Source organism: Schistocerca gregaria, chromosome 1 (genome assembly GCF_023897955.1).
Source record: "Schistocerca gregaria isolate iqSchGreg1 chromosome 1, iqSchGreg1.2, whole genome shotgun sequence".
Lineage (NCBI taxonomy): Eukaryota > Metazoa > Arthropoda > Insecta > Orthoptera > Acrididae > Schistocerca > Schistocerca gregaria.
In genome coordinates this window covers 628,103,909-628,125,915 of record NC_064920.1, presented here as the reverse complement: position 1 = coordinate 628,125,915, position 22,007 = coordinate 628,103,909, and the positions used below count along the sequence as shown (strand labels likewise).

The window sequence follows — 22,007 nt, the reverse complement described above, 5'->3', positions numbered from 1 at the left end:
GTGAAGATAAACACATAGAAATATCTGCTTTAGATATAAAAAACCTAGATGTATTCCAAAGACTAACAGTACTATGTATTTATCGTGCTCCCAGTGGTGACATGGACACATTCACTACAAAGTTAACCCAAGCATTAGATATGGTCTCCAGCCCCAAAAGGCAAAATTATCATTTGTGGAGATCTAAACATTAACATGATGAACCCAGATATGTTGTACAATAATTTTCTGAACATTATGTATGCCTATGGTGTATCACCATTAATTAACACTGCCACTAGGATAACCAGACATTCAGTTTCAAGTATTGACCATATGCTAACAGACATAGAGAAAGATAGATGTGACGTTGTCATAGATGACCTTGGCATCGCAGACCATTCCAGTCAGTTATTAAAATTGGGTATAGAATTAGGTAATAACACTAAAATACACAAGTACAGTAGGGTTTTATCTAAGTCAAAAAGAGCTCTATTTGCTGCACTACTTAACAGTGAAACATGGGAGGAAGTGTACAGAGAACCTACTATAAATGGGAAGTTTTCAAAGTTACTGTCAGTATTTAAATTCAGGTTTGAAGAAGTGTTCCCTAAAGTTCTGAGAATCACTAAATCATGCAACAACAACAGCTGGGTAACCAATGGGATAAGGAAATCTGCTGAAATGCTCAAGCACCTCAGCTCAATGAAAAACTACCGTAATGATTCAGCATTTCATAACTATTATCATAGATACAGAAAGATCTATAGAAAAGTATTGTTAGTGGCTAAAAGGTACCAAAATGACAAATTTATAGAAAAAGCCAGTAATAAAATCAAAGCAGCATGGAAAATCACCAAACAAGAAACTAATAGGAAAAAATTAAAGCCAGTAAACATACAGTTTCAGCACAATGATACCAAAATAAATGATCCCAAAAAACTAGCAAACATTGCCAATCAATATTTCAGTAACATAGCTACCAGACTGCAACAGAAATTCAACAAAACAAAGCAATCACAAACTCTGAACAAAATAGCACACACAATGATGCTACGACCAACCACAGCAGAAGAAGTATCCAATGTTGTGAGTAACCTAAAATGTAAAAATTCAGCAGGCATAGATGAATTACCTGTGTGCTTACTGAAGGACTGCATAGACAACATCAAAGACCCATTAGTGCACATCATCAATGAATCTTTCTCCATGGGTTGCTTCCCAGAAATACTAAAGCATGCAAAAATCCTACCTATATATAAGAAAGGTGACCCAGAAATCATAGAAAACTACAGACCAATCTCATTACTGTCATCCTTTTCAAAAGTCATAGAGACCATAATGAAAAACAGGCTCATGGGGTACTTAACAAAGTTCAATCTTCTGAGTAAAGAGCAATTTGGTTTCTGGGCTGGCAAAAGCACAAATTCAGCTGTAGCTCACTTCTCAAATGTTATCCTCGAAGCACTAGACAAAGGAGACCACATAACAGGGATCTTCCTTGATTTGACCAAAGCATTTGACACGGTAGACCACACAATTTTGCTAAACAAACTAAATGCACTAGGAGTAAGAGGAGTAACAAACAAGTGGTTTCATTCATACCTGCAAAACAGGGTCCAACAGGTGGAGATCACTCAAACCAACTCCAATCACACCTTTCAAACCCAGAATACATCAACATAGGAGTCCCCAAGGAAGTGTGCTGGGCCCAATCCTCTTTTTAATATACATAAACGATTTTCCACAAAGTGTCAAACATGGTGAATCAGTACTGTTTGCTGATGACAGTAACATCCTAATCAAAGCTGAGTCCCCAAGTGCACTCAATGAAAAAGCTGAGGAAACTTAAGCATGTATGCCAATGGATAGAGACTAATAAATTAACCCTAAATGTAAAAAAAACCAACAGTATTAGCTTCCACTTAAACAGAAAACCGAACAGTAGCAAGCTAAAAGTTAATGACGAGCACATAGAATGTGTACCACAACAAAATTTTTAGGCATGCATGTCGACTCTCAACTAAATTGGACCAAGCACACTGTGGTACTTGGAAAGCGAATAGCTTCAGCATGCTATGCACTTAGGATTATAAATTCAGTGTGTAGTAGCCGGTGTACTAGAACTGCATATTTTGCGTATGTCCACTCTATAATTAGTTATGGCATAACCTTCTGGGGATCAACAGAGCAGAACAGACAAACAATATTTAAGTTGCAAAAACGGGCCGTACGAATCATAACAAAAAGTAGCAGTAGATCCCATTGCACAGAGTTATTTAAATCTTTGGGTATATTGACAGTTCCGTGTGAATACATTTTGCAGACAGTAATATACATAAAAAGACACATTGACCAGTTCCCGATAAACAGTTCCATACATGCACATGACACCAGACACAGACAACACTTACACCTCTATAGGAAAAACAAATCAAAAACTCAAAATAGCATGTTATATAATGGAATTAAATTATACAATAAACTTCCACAAGGGATCAAAGACATAAGCAAAATAGATAACCTGAGGAAATCGCTAAAAAAATATCTCTCGGAAAAGTGCTTTTATACTGTCAATGATTACTTGAGATGATGTGAATGCATAGAAATAGGTAAAAATTAGCAACTGTGTCATAAAGTGGTTTAAAAATGCATCTTGTTATAATATTCATGAATTCCGATTGTGACAATTATAAATTTGTGTACCTATTGTATATACTCATGTTGACAACATCCATACAATCCTGATTGTCAACGGATGGATAAATAAATAAAATAAATAAATAAAAATACGGAGAAATCATTTGACGATGCGACAATGTCAGTGCTTGCGAAAGGTTTAAACTTCGCCCCTACTCCTGTTTCACTGCCTTTAACGGATTTCATCAGTTCCATTGAGGAAGCCATTAGACGTCTCCCTGCGGATAATGCAGACGAAATTCGACGTGAATCTTGCCGAACGTTGCTGAAATGTGCGCCACAACGGAGTAACATCTCGCCAGCTGAAAGAGCTGCTCTCCGCAGCCTCAGAGAAGATACTAGCACAGTCGTACTGCCTGCGGATAAGGGTAATGCCACAGTTCTTCTGACAAGGGAAGCCTACAACGAGAAGATATATTGCCAGCTAAATGATTCCACGTACCGCAGAATTGAAAAGGACCCAACAAGCCGAATATCAAGGAAAACTGCTACCCTTTTGAACGACTGTTCTCTACCTGAACAAATTATCAAGAGATTGAGACCACACAATGCAGTACCACCAAGACTCTACGGTCTTCCCAAGATACACAAGGATGGTGCCCCACTACGATTAATAGTGAGTAATATTGGTGCTGCCACCTATTCTACAGCAATATATCTGGCCTCATTACTAAAGCCGTATGTGGGTAAGTGTTGCCACCATATACGTAATTTCGAGGATTTTGTCAGTCGCTTGAAGGAAGTTAAGCTTAGCAGCTCGGATTTATTAGTCAGCTTTGATGTGGTCTCACTGTTTACCAAAGTGCCTTTAATGGAATTGTTACATCTTATTGGTAACTTATTCAGTGCAGAAATGACGGCCTTGTTTGAACATATACTCTCCTTAACGTACTTTCTATTCAATGACGAATTCTTTGAACAAACAGACGGCGTCGCCATGGGGAGCCCTTTGTCCCCTGTGGTAGCTAATCTCTTTATGGAGGACTTTGAGGAGAAAGCACTTTAGTCTGCTGTCTTAAAGCCTACGGTCTTCTGGCGGTACGTAGATGATAGTTTTGTTGTATGGCCTCATGGCAGACAGGAACTGGAGAAATTCCTTCATCATTTAAACTCTTTACATGAGAACATCAAATTCTCGATGGAGACTGAAAAATATGGCACTTTACCATTTCTAGACGTGCTAGTATGCCGTAAAAATGATGGGTCATTAGGACATTCTGTGTACAGGAAACCGACTCACACAAATCTGTATCTCCAGGCGTCAAGCTGCCACCACCCAGCACAAACAGCCGGTATTCTCAGTACCTTAATACATCGAGCGCATGTAATATCGGACGATGAAAACCTCCACGCAGAATTAGAACACTTGGAAAAGGTTTTTAAAGAGAATGGCTACACTTCACGCCAAATAAGAAAGGCCATGCGCAACTGTCATAACAAGAAGCAGCGCAATGAGGACGCTGATGACGACTTTAAATCAACTGCGTTTCTTCCATACGCCGGGAATGTGTCGTCGAAAATAGGCCGACTACTGAAGAAGAATAAAATCAAGGTTATCTTCCGTCCACCAGCAAAGAACTGGGCCCTGGTTGGATCCGTTAAAGACGATTTACAACTGAAGAAAGCAGGCGTCTACAAAATTCCCTGTGAATGTGGCTCTGCATATATTGGCCAGACGACAAGAACTGTCCATGAACGATGTACAGAACATGAAAGATACACCCGTCTGCGGCAACCGTCAAAATCGGCAGTAGCAGAGCACTGTATTTCATTGGGACATTCAATGGAATACAATGGAACAAAAATTTTAGCTCTGGTTTCCGGATTTTGGGATTCCGTAATCAAGGAATCAGTGGAAATACGTCTTGCCGATAATCTTATAAATCGTGACAACGGCTTTCAACTGGATAAAACTTGGAATCCTGTTATTAAAATTATACATTCACAGCGGAATAGACAGCGTCATTCGATACTCAATGACTAGATGATCTTTTACTTTCACCACCGAGGGCAGCACGTACAACTCGGCTATGCCGCGCATGTCAACACATGCGCGAGAATCGGTATAAATACCGCGACTGCAACTGGGCTCTTCAGTGGTTGTGTACTCACCTGATGATGGCCGGACGTCTCTGGGCCGAAATATCGTGGCAGAATGTCGACGGGATCCGGCTGCATACCCGGAAATTATTAGAAAGGGGGGGGGGGGGGGGGGAATTTAAAGATGCTTGAAAAACTTGAAAGCTGATTTTTTGCGCATTTTTATGAGTTGTATGGGACTGCTTGGGAAGGCTGATACATGAGCTTTGAACTTCGCGTACCTTAAATATAAGAAATTACAGAAACCTGATTGTCGTGTGGTCTCCTTGTAAGTTCTATACTTTCAGTGTTACTGCTGAATGTGAAGTAGAAGCCTGACCTTCACAGTATCCTTGTTCATGAAGAAATATGAAGGTGAGCTAAATAATAGCTAGTAATTACAGCTCACATGCAAATTATTCATCAACATTGGGGAACATTATACCGGCATTATGATACAATTAAACACATTTTCCTTCTTAATGTTGTTACTGTACAATTCAACTGAGTTAAATGTGCCCAATGCATTTCTTTGTTCCACATATTGCAGCCTCGCCACAACAAAAACACACAACTGTTGGTAAAACAAATTATGAGACCCAGTCTTATACTTTGGCATGACTCACTAAATTATCAGAGAAAACAGTAAAAACATTATCTTCATTGAAATAACCCCTTTACTAAGCAAGCTCTATTTCATAACATCAAGAATATGAGTACCACTCAATTCATTCTGGAATCTCTCTACAAAATCTATAAGCGATATAATCATCCAAAGGCTTGTTTTCTGATTCACCAGGATCCAATGTACATAAATTATTATTTCCTCTTTTCTCTCATAAGCTGTTCCTCCACTTTTCTGTTTGATTTCATTCACTCATTGATAATTTATTAGCCCCTTTCTTCCCCTCCTGGATTTTCTTACCTTTCATTTCTCTGTGCCAATCAGTAAAATAGTGATTTTGCTTTAACTGCACTATCCATAGTAATGAGCTCAAAGCAGATACAGCCAACCAGTCTGTGATCTTGCAGAATTTGTTTGAAAACAAAATGATGTAGTGCTTTAAGGGGGGTAGGACGTCAAATGGGCCAACTTCGAGGAGAGGCACCACAGGACATTTTAATTTACACTGTCTATATTTTTACAAATAAATTCATAAAACTTTGTTAGTATGACCAGAAAGGATTCAGGATTCACACTCATAGCAGTGGAAGTTCAAAAACACAAAACAAATAATTTTTTTAAATGCGAAATTTCATGATTTTTCCCCTTACTGTTGGCTGCATTTGTTCCTATAGGTACACTTTTCTTCATAAGTAGAGAGATTCTTTGATGAATTTTGCACAGCTTACAAACCATACTCACAGGTGTATGAAACTCTAGAATTTATTTAATCTATGGAAAAATGAATGGGCTGTTACATTCTAAACTGTGTGTTTAGAGAAAACTCGAATTTTATAGTTAATTGTCTCAATTTTTACCACAGTTTTTAACAGATTTGGGAAATTCTAGAGTTTCATACTCCTGTAGATATGGTTTGTATGCTGTGCAAAATTCATTGAAGAATCTCTCTCACTTATGAAGAAAAGTGTACCTACAGCAACAAATACAGCTAATACCAAGTGAAAAAAATAATGAAACTTCACATTTAAAACAATTTGTTTTGTTATGTTTTTGAACTTCCTATGGTTTGAGTGTGAATCCTGAATCCTTCCTGGTCATGCTAACAAAGTTTTATGAATTTATTTGTAAAAGTAGAGACAGTGTAAATTAAAATGTCCTGTGGTGCCTCTCCTGCTCCAAGTCGGCCCGTTTCACTTCCTACATCCCTTAACATGTCAGTCAAAAGCAAAGTAAGAGGAAAAAATTACTTTAACACAGCAGAAATGATCAGAGCAAAAAGTAAATCATCACTCCTTAACTAAACAAGCCAGGAGTTTTTTTTTTTTTTTTTTTTTAACAATGTCGCGCACACACACACACACACACACACACACACACACAAAATGAAAAACTCACATGGAATTATGTACATTATGATGAGACTTTTACATCACATTTTGTTTATTACAAACATTTTGGCCCCTAATACATGAGAAAGTCTCTTTGGGGGCAAGTAATTAAAAGAACAGTTATTTCTCTAACTCTAGTCCATTTCATCTTTAATACACAACAGGATGCTCAATCAAATTCACAGCACATGCGTTTAAATTGTCCAGTGCACTGAAACTGGCAAATAACACTAATTACTTATTCAAACTGATCTGTAATTCAGTTTTGTACAATATAAGAATATGAATAGACAATGAAGAATATACAAAGTTTCTTCGAGCTTTTAAAACAGAAAAAAGAAAGAGCAGCAGCATTATAAATACACAAGGAATGCTCTTTGTGGTAACTAGAACTGAACAGATACATAATGACTAGATAACAATCATTACACGTCTGGTGGTACATTAAAAATACGTTAAAAACAATTGATCCAATCACACACGTTTCTTTCCTTGCTATTTCTTGTAACAAAAAATCTGAAGAGAATCAGTCTCATATTTCCAACCAAATATTTTAGAGCAACAGTGACTTCATTTTGTGGTACTAAAACATATAAATACTACTTCACACGAAAAAACATCTAGAATTCACTAATGTTACATCAGTCACAGCCAGTAATGTAACTTTTTTTTTTTTTTTTTTTTTACATTATCTCAATAACATTTGCCTATAAGGAACTCCCGGCAATTTGACAAATTGGTGAGCACTACAGTGAATGCTAGCTTGTTAAAGACCACAGTTAATGAAAAAGGAAAGCTCTTGCAAGTATTCAAATCTCATCTGTATAAAATTATTCTAAAGAAGAATATCAAAAGTTTAAATTTATATAAAATTTGGTAAAAATGCTTTGCAGAAGGACTTCCACTTTTTATACATGTGTGTAGCAGCATCAGGGTATGTTTAACTGGCATTTGAAATTCCTTCGACATTGGACATTTCTGCTTGGCGCATTGCTTTATGATGTTCTTGTTGTTGTTGTTGCTGCTGCTTGATAATTGCACTCAGCCTGTTTAGAAGGAACTGTTTGTCATGGCCCTCTAAAACTAGCTGGTTTTTTAGTACCATTACCATTTGTTTATTAGCACAAGACACTGCATGAAAATAATACAAGCACAGTGCTAGAACTATAAAGGCTGGGACGGCAAATCCTGCAGTTGAGAAGAAAAATAGCACACTTCTAATCCACGATGGAAATTGTTCAAATGTGTAAATGACAAAAGACCACACTGAAAAATGACCTCTAAATGGGCCGCAACATTCAGATGGAGTAATTTCAGCTATTGAATAGGCCACTGGCACAACTGCCAATAAGAATGATATTAAAAGAACAAACATAAACATAGAATTAGAACGGGATGCCCTATAGACAGTGGATGATGGTGTACTATTAACAAGGCAAGAAAACTTCTTGATGTAAAAAAGAAGGAAACATTCAACTGTAGCAAGAAAGGGGAGAATTGGTGCATAAAAGCTTCCTAACCAGCATAATGTCTGGCTATATATGATATCCAAGACATGTTGTGGTAACTCAAATTCCTGTACTCCTATCAGTTTGGCAATCTTACTTTTAAAATGCTTAGCAATTAACATGCGTGGAAAATTGATCAAAAATGTAGTGGCAATGTGAGTGACAAAATCCATAACAACTAGTTTGTACAACTGCTGACCAACATACGTTTCCCAGCATCTTGGAGGATTGCAGTTATCACACTTTATAACATTATAAAATGAGACTAGGAGAATTGCTAAGGATGCCAGTCGCAGCAGTACTGTTCTCATCAATGTTATTCTAACTACAAAGAGTGGTGAATACTTTTCTAAAGTGACTAGATACATAAATATATTTGGTACAATTAAGTTAAGCCCCACTATTGTTATAGATGGCAAGTATTCCAGCAGCAAAACATACATGTTTTCTATAGTTCCAAAATCTTCTGTATCTCTCTTGTAATCATCCAGAGCAGTGTGTGAGGACTTGAAAACAAAATAAATTAGGAACCCTCCCCCAGCCAAGACGAGAAGAACCATCAAATTTATTGCAAAACGTAAAAGATACAGTCTCACTTTTTCATCTCTTGACCTACTTTGCCTCTCTTCTTCCAGTCTCTCTGCCTCGAGACATCCCTTTATCTCATTAAATATAGCTTTATGCTTAATAGTGGCAGACTTTTCATTATGTATGCAGTAGTCCCACCCTCCAAATACTATATTACAATACTGGTAGAACTGTCCCTCACCTTCCATCAACCTGTCTTTAAAGCCATGAGCTGCAGATTTGACAATAGCTGACAAACTCATCAAAAAGCAGACTAATGTAACTGCTATATATGCAAGAGGCAAATTATAATACAAATATGATGTGTCACTTCCTCCTAAAGTCCCATTAGAATAAAAACCATAGAACATCAAAGTTTTTTCCATCCACCCTGTTCCCTGAATGATGTCTAAGACATTGACACTTGCTTCACTTGTGCTAACATTAAAGCTACTAGAACTGTTGTAGCCATCACAGTTACTTGTGTCTTCAGGTCTCACGAGCAATTGTGGAAGCACAACAAAACAAAATAAAAAAAAGAAAATAACACAATTCAAAAACATAAGCCACTTCACAAAGAGAAAATATGAAACTACTCCGGTGCCAAAGTTTCCTTCAATCTTCTTCAGACTGTGTCGCCACAGTTCAAGCTTTGAGTAAGTTTCCTTCCATCGATTCTTGAAATGTTGCCAGAACTTTCTTCTTTGCCACTTGAATTGTTCATAGCCTTGTAGCCTCAGCTTATCTGCATTCTAAAGAACACATACATTATATGAACAATAAGCCATCTAATGAGTTGTAGGTGCACATATTTGAGAGGTTTAATTAACTAGAACTATTGCAATGTGGAACAGAATAAATCAGAAATGAGATGATGACAAATTTTAGTAAGAGATTAACTGGGCAATGGAAAACAGAAGCTGACTAATACAATTTGTGAAGGCAACTAAGTGAAATTTAATGTTAACTCATATGTTTATAGCAATATTAACTATTAAAAAAGCTACACCTAGTCTGTGAAATGAACAGTGAAATTTAATGTTAACTCATATTTTTTATAGCAATATTAACCATAAAAAAAGCTACAACTAGTCTGTGAAATGAACAGATATGTTTAAGATGCATTCAAATATTTTAATTTATCACAACTAACTGCCTAGAAAGCAAATAAAATGTTTTCTTAAAACAGAAAATGAACCACAAGCCTGACAACCTGTCTTTATATCCTAAAATTAGTTTTCTATATGAGTGACAGATGCACCGCTCACGAAGCATAAACATGTACTGTAACTGGCTAATAAATCCTATTATATCCAAAAAGCTTCTTTCTCTTTTATGTTAATAAATAAAACCTACGGACAATCATGTGCCCATTTTAACCACCATCTACATGATTACTCTTCTATTCACAATAAGGTGCCTGGCAGAGGTTTCAATGAACCACCTTCAAGCTGTCTCTCTAGCGTTCCACTCTCAAACGGCAAGCAGAAAAAAAATGAGCACTTAAATTTTCCTGTGCAAGCCCTGATTTCTCTTATTTTATCCTGATGACCATTTCTCCATATGTAGGTGACTGCCAGCAGAATCAAAGGAGAAAACTGGTGACTGAAATTTCACGTGAAGATTCTACCACAACAAAAAAATGCCTTTGTTTTAATGATTGACACTCCAATTCACGTATCATGTTTGTGGCACTATCTCCCCTATTTTGCGATAATACAAAATGAGCTGCCCTTCTTTTAACTTTCTCAATGTCATACGTCAGTCCCACCTAATCCAGATCCCACACCACACAGCAATACTCCAGAAGAGGGCGGACAAGTGACTTGTAAGTGGTCTCTTTAGTAGACCTGTTGCACCTTTTAAGTGCCCTGCAAATGAATTGCAGTCTTTGGTTTGCTCGACCCACAACGTTATCTATGTGATTGTTCCAATTTAGGTTACTTGTAATTGCAACCTGTAAGTATTTAGTTGAATTTACAGCCTTCAGGTTTATGTGACTTACCACATAATAAAAAATTTAGCAGATTTCTTTTAGTACTCATGTGAATAACTTCACACTTCTCTTTATTCAGGGACAATTGCCACTTTTCACACCATACAGATATCTTATTAAATCATTTTGCAATTCATTTTGATTGTCTGATTACTTTACAAGAGGATCTGCAGCGAATTGACGCATGGTGCACGGAATGGCAATTGAATCTCAATGTAGACAAGTGTAATGTGATGCGAATACATAGAAAGATAGGTCCCTTATCATTTAGCTACAAAATAGCAGGTCAGCAACTGGAAGCAGTTAATTCCATAAATTATCTGGAAGTACGCATTAGGAGCGATTTAAAATGGAATGATCATATAAAGTTGATCGTCGGTAAAGCAGATGCCAGACTGAGATTCATTGGAAGAATCCTAAGGAAATGCAATCCGACAACAAAGGAAGTAGGTTACAGTACGCTTGTTCGCCCAGTGCTTGAGTGCTGCTCAGCGGTGTGGGATCCGCACCAGGTAGGGTTGATAGAAGAGATAGAGAAGATCCAATGGAGAGCAGCGTGCTTCGTTACAGGATTATTTAGTAATTGCGAAAGCGTTACGGAGATGATAGACAAACTCCAGTGGAAGACTCTGCAGGAGAGACGCTCAGTAGCTCGGTACGGGCTTTTGTTAAAGTTTCGAGAAAATACCTTCACCGAAGAGTCAAGCAGTATATTGCTCCCTCCTACGTATATCTCGCGAAGAGACCATGAGGATAAAATCAGAGAGATTAGAGCCCACACAGAAGCATACCGACAATCCTTCTTTCTACGTACAATACGAGACTGGAATGGAAGGGAGAACCGATAGAGGTACTCAGGGTACCCTCCGCCACACACCGTCACGTGGCTTGCGGAGTATGGATGTAGATGTAGATGGTAAATGACAGCATCATCTGCAAACAATTTCAGAGGGCTACTCAGATTGTCTCCTATGTCGTTAATATAGATCAGGAACAATAGAGGCCTAATACACTTTCTTGGGGAACATTGGATACTACTCTTGTTTTACTCGATGAGTTTCCATCTATTATTACAAACTGTGACCTTTCTGACAGGAAATTGCAAATCCAGTCACACAACTCGGGCAATATTTCATAGGCATGCAGTTTGGTTAGAAGACACTTGTGAGGAAAGGTGTCGAAAACCTTCTGGAAATCTAAAATATGGAATCAATTTGACATCCCCTGTCGATAGCACTCATTACTTCATTAGTATAAAGAGCTCGCTGGGTTTCACAATAACAATATTTTCTGAATACATGCTGATTATGTGTCAATAAACAAATTTCTTTGAGGTAATTCATAATGTTCAACTGTGGTCTTTTGGTGCGGAGCCGAGTGGAGGTTTGGTTTGGTTGTTTGGGGAAGGAGACCAGACAGCGTGGTCATCGGTCTCATCGGATTAGGGAAGGAAGTCGGCCGTGTCCTTTCAGAGGAACCATCCCGGCATTTGCCGGGAGTGATTTAGGGAAATCACGGAAAACCTAAATCAGGATGGCCGGACGCGGGATTGAACCGTTGTCCTAGTTCCTGCGAAATAGTATTGGTAGAGGTTATACTTGACAATCGGTCTAAACTATTAATTGGATCATTTTACTGACCCCCTGATTCGGAAGAATAGTTGCTGAAAAGTTCAAAGAAAACTTGAGTCTCATTTCAAATAGGTACCCTAATCATATGATTATAGTCGGTGGTGACTTCAATCTAGCCTTGATATGCTGGAAAAATTATATGTTTAAAGCCAGTAGCAGGCATAAAATGTCATGCTGAATGCTTTCTCAGAAAATTATTTTGAACAGTTAGTTCATAAGCCCACTTAAAGCATAAATGGCTGCCAAAGTACTTGACCTCATAACAACAAATAATTCTGGACAAATAGGGAGTATCATGGCGGATATAGGGATTAGCGACCACAAGGCAGTTGCTGCTAGGCTGAATACCACAACACCCATAACGATCAAAAAGAAATGCAAAGTACGTCTATTTAAAAAAGCTGATAAAAATTTCTTAACACCTTTTTAAGAGACAGTCTCCACTACTTCCGATCTGATCATGTAAGTGTAGAATAGATGTGGAATGATTTCAAAGAGATGGTATTGATGGCATTTGAGAGATATGTACCACATAAATTAATAAGTGATGTTACTGATCCCTCATGGTACACAAACCGGTCAGATCACTGTTGCAGAAGCAACGAAAAAAGCATGCCAAAATTAAGAGAACGAAAAATCCGCATGACTCTCAATGTTTTGAAGACGGTGCATACTTCAATGCGAAATGCTTATAACAATTTCCAAAATGACACTTTGTCTTGGAATCTGGCAGAAAACCCAAATAGATTCTGGCCGTACATAAGGCACAGCAGTGGCAAGACGCAATCAATACCTTTACTGCATGATATCAACAGTGAAGTCATGGATGGCAGGGTTATTAAACACAGTTTTATGAAACTCCTTCACCACAGAAGATGAAGTAAATATTCCTAAATTCCAATGAAGAACAACTGCCAAGATGAGAAACATAGAAGCAGATATCCTCAGTGTAGCAAAGCAGCTTAAATCACTTAATAAGGCAAGGCCTCTGGTCCGAATTGCATACCAGTCAGGTTCCTTTCAGAGTATGCTGATACAATAGCTCCATATGTAGAATTTATATATACATCCACTCACTCACAGGAAGATCCACAGAAAGATCTGCACGTAAAGACTGGAAAATTGCTCAAGTCACGCCAATACCCAAAAAGGAAATAGGATTAATCCGTGAATTACAGGCCCATACCACGAATGTTTATTTGCAGTAGGGTTTTTGAGCAAATATTAGCGATTCCACACTCACAGAACAAAATGCACACAAGGAGCCCTTAAGTCACAGTCAGTCACAATGAAAAAGAACGCAAAAAATATTTGAGCTTTTTTCCCTTGTGCCTGTCTGCAACCAAGTGCCTCCTCAATGTGATGAGTAGTGATCTGTCCTTTCCATATTATTGTTATTCCATCCGGGACTTAACATTTTTTTATTTTCTGACACACACAACAAACTATGTAATCTCGTACATGAAAATCTCTCACCCATTGTTCACTTTCAACTTATGTTCAATGTTGTCAGTGTGAAAACCACAATAGTTCTCAGCATGCTGGGTATACTGACACTGTCTTAATTAACACAAAACATGCTACTTTTCCACTCATGGAACATTGCAGAACTACCCTTCAACGGTCCATCTTGCATTTAAATTATTCAGAGCTTTCATCCTGTGTAGCATTAGTACATTAATAAGAAAATATTAGGAAGAAAACTGATTCATAAGATTGGTGGTTTGGCCACTAAATCCACACAGAGACATCATCTCTGCGAAGCATATGAAGCTCAAGCTCTTACCATAAATCTTGAGTTAGTATTTGGAATTTTGATGAGTCAATTCTCTTCTCACAGTCTTGTTTGACAGATGGATTTGTAATATAAAGATATTTGTTTCCTCTCATTATCAATCTGGGGCCTCCTTTCTTGTAGTGCTTCTTTCCCCAAGAACAAGGAGAAAAATTTACATTTGCTGTGACGGAACGTTGAGAAAAACTGAAAACTGTTCATGAGATTGCATACACAGGAAGTTTCAGGACCCAGTAACCTACCCATCTGTTCTAATCTTTCTCAATCTTTCTGTCTTCCCTCTGTGAGTAAGTAACTAACCGTTTTGGAGGTTATAACAGTTGTTTTCACTTTTGTATGTATACTGGCAGTACTAAGAATTTTGTGCCCTTTGAAGGTACATACTGGGCTATTTTGTCACCTTGGAATTTTATACTATTCCCTAGTGAATTTTGCTTTTGACACAATTAACCACCTTTCTGGCATTCATCATCTTTTTTTTCCAGTGTTTTACCTGTAATTCTTGTCTGTAATCCCACATTTGTGATTTGGCAATGTCTATTCTGTATCAAAATATTTTTTCCATTGCTACTGTTTTCTTACCTGCTTGTTAATCTTTTTCCTTTGTGTTGTTATCTTGTTTCGGTACCCAGCAATTTTTTCTATATTTGGTGATCTTCCTTCAGTGTTAACAATGTCAATCCCATACAACAATAACTTGTGATTTCTTATTTCCGGTAGTGTTTCTCCTCTTTCAAATATTTCTTTACACATTCACTCTGCTGTTTTTTCCGTTCTTTGGAGAATACTCATGCATCCATGTTTTCTTCTTCTTCTTGAAAATCTTCAAAGTTATCAATTTTAGTTCTGAAATGCTCTCTGTTTTGGATATCAGCTCCAAAAACATCCATCCATCTACAAGAGGCCTCTTTGACCTACGCTAATCCAGTTTTTGTTGTTGCTGTTGAAGTATTGGAATATATGTTTAGATAGTACACTTTCCTCCACTGAAAGGTTTTTTTTTTTTTTTTTTTTTTTTCAAATTGTGTCTGAAAGTTTTAGTTATTTGTTGTTCCAATTCCCCATTGGATTTTTTTTTTTTTTTTTTTTTTTTGAAGGAGTTCACCTTTTTCCTGTATTCTCACAATTTATCATACTTGGAGTAAAGCAAATTCATTCTGCTGGCTAGAGCACTTGAAGTCATAATGACTGATTTTGTTTTTGTTGATGGAGATTGATGTTTTTATTTACTGTTTATGTCTTTTGATAGTTGGTATATAATTTTAATCTTTTGATTTTGTCATTTGTTATTTAGTTATCTCTTCTCACTGACTGATGATGAGCGCCTCTCACCAACTTCTGATAACCTGCTTTCATTGTAGTATTATTTGTTTTCAGTGATCTTCACAATGTAAAAGTATCTCCAGTTTTGATATTAATTTACTGACCATTATTTTCTGTACGTTCTTCATGTGGACACTTTGCCTTCTTACAGAAACTCTTCACCTTTTCCAGCTCATTTCTGTTACAATGTAACCTTCACTAGTCTAAATCATCTCTCATGTTTTCATGGACTTCACAATGTTCCCTAATTGCATACCTGAATACAAACACCCCTCATGCAAACATGCCCTTGCCATATTCACACAACAGTCCTACATACTTTTGCTTCAATCCTGTTTGGTCTTCATTACTAAAGGACCCACTTTAAAATTCCATCAAACCCTTCTCAAAACTCTGTCTCCGATCTTCCTGACAACAAATGGGTCCCTCTCAACTAGGGCCCAAGTGGCCTACACCTCCTTTCCAAACAACCCCTACTGTAATATTCTTTCCACCCTGAAAGAGGAACTAATAGTCAGGAAGTTTGTTTTTACTTTTATTTGTGTGTATTGGCAGTACTATGAATTTCACCCCCTAGAGGCTAAGTACTGGCCAGTTGTTCTGTCTCTGGGTAATTTAAAAGTTCTGTTTTTCTTTTGTTACAATTAACATAGAATATGTTTTGTATCTTCTCAAAACCTCTTGAAGACATTTAAAAATAGTTTTGTTTAATTCAACGTATTCTATTTTGTTCCTATTACCATTTGTTCGAAACTCACTATTAGCTGCCTTATTCCATCTGTGCTTTGGTTTTCCTCTGCTGTGTGTTTAAGTACCTTTATTAAATAATTGCAGCTTTCATCTATGTCTCTTCATCTTAATTTTCTAAGCTGTGGCTTGTTATTTGAATTAATCTGTTGTACCTCATCATATATAATCATAATCTAGAGTTCTGCTTTCCTTGCAGACAAGTCTGATTCTTTCTAGATTTGTATCTACTTTGAATTATGAAGAGGTTTAGGTTTGTCACATACTGTACAATATCTGTAAAATGTCATAATATGAAGTTACTTTTGAATTGATAATTACATCACTAAGATCAATAATCCGTGTTTTCTCATTAATTATTTGTACTTGGCACAAACAAATAAAGAAAAAAGAAAATATAAAAAGTCTCTTTCATAATTTACATTTAATTTTTTGTAAAGAAGTAGACATGCCAAAACACACACACACACACACACACACACACACACACACACACACACACACACACACACACAAAACTTACACCATACCTGCAGTTTGGATTTGAGCTCCTTCTTCTGTGACATGCTCACAGGCATTGCTTTAATCTGCATGATTTCCTCCCATGTTCTTTCCTCATTTGACTTGATTTCTGTTTAAAGGACCAAACGGCAACTTTATCAGAACATAAAGTACATTGCTGTAGGATGTCTTATCAGGAAAGATACTTATATAAGCTAGTCAACAGTGTAACATTCTCATTATGATAGTTCAAATAATTTAAGGAGTAAAGGTACCACCTCATCGGATTGTAGAATCATCAAAAGGCACATGAACAAGGCTGAGAATTCTGTTAGCTTTCATACAAATCCTTTTTCTTAGCTATAAAGTAAACATACATTTAGATATGCATGCCCCCCCCCCCCCCCCCCCCACCACACACACACACACACACACACACACACACACACACACACACACACACACACACACACACACACACAAACTTACTTTTAGTGAATACATTGTGCCGACACAGCAGCTCAGTTAGGGTGAGGATTGTCTTGCATGGAGTGTGCAAGGGGAGCAAGGCAGTGGGACGAGGGTTGGACAAGGATGGCTCTGAGAGCTGGGAGGGAGGGGCAGCTGGTGATTGGGATAGAAAAGTGGCGCCATCACTGAGCTCATTCTGGCCCCACGTATGAGGAGTTGGAGGTATGAGGATATTGCACCAATTGGGTGGGCAGTTGAATATTTCTTAGCGAGGTGTGGAAAGGACTCTGGGCAGGATGGTTTAGTTTCTCTGGTTATATGTGGAGATATGGTCCATAAACAACATAAAAAATTGGATTTATTTTCATCTACCTGATAGGTCAGGCAGCATCGCAACATGTGTGTCAACAGCTGCAGATGTACGACGTGCAGTGCTGTGGCATCGACTGCGTGTAGATGTTCGTCGGCGCAATGTTGGCTTTGCATCTCCTCTTACGCGTTTTGCAGTTGCTATAATGTTTAAAATAAACCAGTCAATGTTGAGCACAAAATATAATCAAACTCATTTCCTCAAATTGTTTTAAGTTTCTTCACTGTATGGACTAATACTTTTAAAAAATGGGTCTTAAGTTCATATATGTGTTTCCCATGTAAGCTGTTACACTGAAATAGAAAGATCACTAAATGGCTTGTAGACATTTTTCAAACCCGTCATTCTTTTTTGTCAATTCCTTTATCCTTAAGTATTCAGTTTTTCAGTAACTTTGCTGCCTGTTTATTCTGATAACATATCTAAGATAACTGCACAATGCCTTATACTAATAAAGCTCTTATTTTCATATGCTTAAACATGACTTGGTGAAAGGAAACTGCACAGAATGGAATATGTTACTTCACCATAATGTTTCAAACTGTTTAAACTTTTATTTGCAAATGTACACCATCACTTAAGATTGTGCAGCTGTTTCATGGCATAAAACACCATTGGCTAGTGGAAAAGTAAATTCTTATTGTGCTTCGCTAAAGAATTTGAAGTTAACCAAGAGTGACAACAGGGGGATGTTATCCGCACTACTTTTCAACATGGTTTCAGAGAGAGTGATAAGCAAGGTGAAGATCAATAACCCAGGTAGTATACTGTTTAACCTAGCACATATCGATGACATTTGCATGCTGTCTAGAAGTTTGAAGGAGTTGAGAGAAGGATATGGTAAACTAGAAAAGCAGGCGGAAGAGTTAGGGCTTCGAGTAAACGACACCAAAACACAGTATCTCTTTGCTTCCAAAATAAATGCTGCTTTTAAAAAGAAATACCTCATGTTAAATGGAGCCAACTATGAGAGATGTGACAAGTTTCAGTGCTTGGGAGTGGAGTAACCAACGGTAACAGCATACGAGAAGAAATAAAAGCAAGGATAACTGTGGGAAATAAAGCTAACTGATTTTTGATTAATGGTTATTCAGTCACGTAGCCTGAGCAGAAAATCAAAGGTGGCTGTCTATTGAATGGTTATAAGGCCAGTGGTAATATACAGCTCAGAAACATGGACAAGGATGTGGCAAAAGAGGAGTTCCTGAGGAAATGGGAGAAGAAAATATTAAAAAAGATTTTTTGGAGCAGTGAGTGAGGCAGGACAATGGAGAATACAGAAAAAAAACGAAGAATTATACCGTTATGCCAACCAAGAGCAACAGATTAAAATGGTTGGGGCATGTAGAGTGAGTGTCAGAGGATAGATCTGTCAAGAAGGTCTACAGAAGAAACCCAGGTGGCGGAAGCTGCAAAGGGGCCACTGAAACAGTGGTTGGATGATGTGGAGAATAGCTTGACAAAGGAGGGAGTAAGAAGATGGAGGGAACAAGCAGAAGATGGTCAAGATCAGACTGTGATCATTAGAGGGGCCAAGCTCTACAGGGAAGATAGCATCAAGGAGTAATTAGTAATGAATAAGTACAACCAGCTTGTATTATGCAACAGACAGAAATTATTATCAGTAATTTACTGCTGCACTTCAGAGGTGGATGGATAAGTAATCGTTCACCTAGTTTACTTTTGTGGTCCAGCCTCAAAGCATGGCATCCTGTCCTCTTTCCTCTAAAACCTCAGTACCTTAGTTCCATAAAACTCTTATTTCATAAAACACCCACCACCCCCAACAATATTTTCATGTTGACAGATGTCAACTATTTCAGAGGAAAATGCACATCTCATACCATCTGACCAACTATTGACATTGCATTTGAAGTTACAATTATGCTGTATATCTTTCTAAAGTCATCTGAGACTGCCACTCTCCACCTCTTGTCCAGAGATGTATCTCCTGTGTCTCATTATACAAACAAGCAACACTACTCACACATACATGTTGGCCACTGGCAAAGCAGCACACATTATATTTTTACCATACAATACCATCTCTGATATGAACTACTAAATCACCTTCTCAACCATGGATTTTACAATCTTTCATTGTACTCACCATGTAATTTCATCCCAACTCTCACAAAATCATATTCCAATGTGTACTCAATCCTCTGACCTAAAGACAGTGCTGCAAATCATCTCTAATGCAACAAATAATAATAATCCCCAAGACCACTTGCATCACTTACATTATCTAAATCTCACCCTAAGCAGACACAGGACCATCTACAAATTTTAAATGAAACAATATCAGCATGTTAGTGGGATGAATTGTGAAGAAGGATCAGTCTCTAGGAAGTAGTAGTGTTGTGCTGTGATGTTTTAGCATGCACAGGGCACACTGGTGTAATGGTGATGGATATGTGGACTTGAAACTTCCTGGTAGATTAAAACTGTGTGCCGGACTGGGACTTGAACTTGGAACCTTTGTATGTTGTGGGCAAGTGCTCTACCACCAAGTGCTTGGGTAGCTCAGTTGGTAGAGCACTTGCCTGTGAAAGGCAAAGGTCCTGAGTTTGAGTCTCAGTCCGGCACACAGTTTTAATCTGTCAAGAACTTTCATATCAGCGCATACTCCGCTGCAGAACGAAAATTTCATTCTGGAAACATCCCACACACTGGATAAGCCATGTCTCTGTAATATCCTTTTTTCCAGGAATGGTAGTTCTGCAAGGTCTGCAGGAGAGCTTCTGTGAAATTTGGAAGGTACAAGATGAGGTACTGGCAGAATTAAAGCTGTGAGGATGGGTCATGAGTCGTGCTTGGTTAGCTCAGTTGGTAGGGCACTTTCCCGCAAAAGGCAAAGGTCCCGAGTTCAAGTCTTGGTCCGGCACAGTTTTAATCTGCCGGGAAGTTTCATATCAGCGCGCACTCCGTTGCAGAGTGAAAATTTCATTCTGATATGTGGACTGAATTGACAGAACAGTATGTTGTAAAATACAAGAAAACACACGCGAGTAACATTCATACTCAGTAATGAGTAGTTTATAGCGAGATTAGAAATTTCATTCATCTCTAAATTTAAAAAAATACATTATCTAGAAAGAATCAAAGAAAAGATCAAGCAGTACACAGTAGAGTTCAACCCACTGAGACTGAGTTAAAGATGTGACTAGTTGATTACTGAATGTTACTCGCATGTGTTTTCTTGTATTTTACAACATACAATTTTTTGTTTCAGGAGAACTTGTCTTTTGAAACTAATAAAGTGACCCAACTGTACTTGAATATTTATTATTCAGTTTCATGTTGATGTTCTGCTCGGTAAAACTAAGTAAAAATAGAACTGGTTTAGAAATAGCTTGATTCAACATGTTTCATACTGGCTGTTAAGTGTACACCTGTGACCACAGGTGATAAGTTCACCAATTACAGATCACATCTGTAGGAGGTACTGCGTAACCCACTTCTAATGAATGCCAATTTGTGCTTCTTTTTTTTTTTTAAAAAAAATATCCCGTACAATCACTTTTTTGTGAACATTTTTAGTGGTATATTTGCAATTCAGTAGTTACAAACTCTATAAATGCTACACAGTTAGCTTCTGCATTCAGTCCCACCAATGAGAGGTCAGCTACGTTTACACACTGTGAGCACCTCTCCTGGGCTATTCAGTTGCACTTTGACAAATTACTATGTAATGTATTCCAGCGTAAGCTTATTTGTATACAGAAGTCATTTTCAGTTTGTAGTTTATTTTCATAGTATTTTAACTATTTTTTCTTTCTGATTATGATATTGTAAGAAGTCAAAGTCAGATATGATAGTAAGCAAGACGCCCATGGCTGGAAAAAAAAAAAAAAATTGTTTACATGTCACTGTGTTCCCCTTAGGCAATACGCCTACTGTAAGTTGGAGAAATATTATGTTTACTTTTAAGATGAGCCTACTGTAGTACTGCAGAAAGTATCTACCATGAAGTACTGGAACAAATTATTGAGCTGTCTACAATTTATCACCATGAAACTGTTTCGCATAGTTTGTGACAGTATCACATTGTAAGCAACTTTAGAAGTGAATGAATATGTAAGGACATGAGAAGCTGTGCACATGTAAAGCTGTAACTATTGTTCTGTACTTAATGGGTACTCCTCTTCCAAATATTTCATAAAACTGATATTTTCTTTTTTGCCTGAAATGTGATCTAAGATGCCTATTTTATTGTACTGTTCATTCCAAGATTGTCAGAAACTCTATGTTATTGTGCTGCAAAGTGATTCACAGGGGGGGAAATTTTTTTTGACATTGCAGCCAATGTGGCAGCGTGTAATTT

General features: G+C 37.6%; 1 protein-coding gene across 2 annotated transcripts in view; it reads right to left on the bottom strand.

Moving 5' to 3' along the window:
* Positions 1-6,784: 6,784 nt before the first annotated feature.
* LOC126359702 (transmembrane channel-like protein 7) overlaps positions 6,785-22,007 on the bottom strand; it is a 169,139-nt gene continuing 153,916 nt past the window's right edge. For both annotated transcript variants that reach the window (XM_050007652.1, XM_050007653.1), the window contains exons 3-5: positions 17,683-17,820; positions 16,869-16,969; positions 6,785-9,598 (exon numbers count right to left, since the gene is read on the bottom strand). In XM_050007652.1, the coding sequence (XP_049863609.1) occupies positions 7,712-9,598; positions 16,869-16,969; positions 17,683-17,820 (2,126 nt within the window). In that variant the 3' untranslated portion in view covers positions 6,785-7,711. The remainder of the gene's footprint in view (positions 9,599-16,868; positions 16,970-17,682; positions 17,821-22,007) is intronic.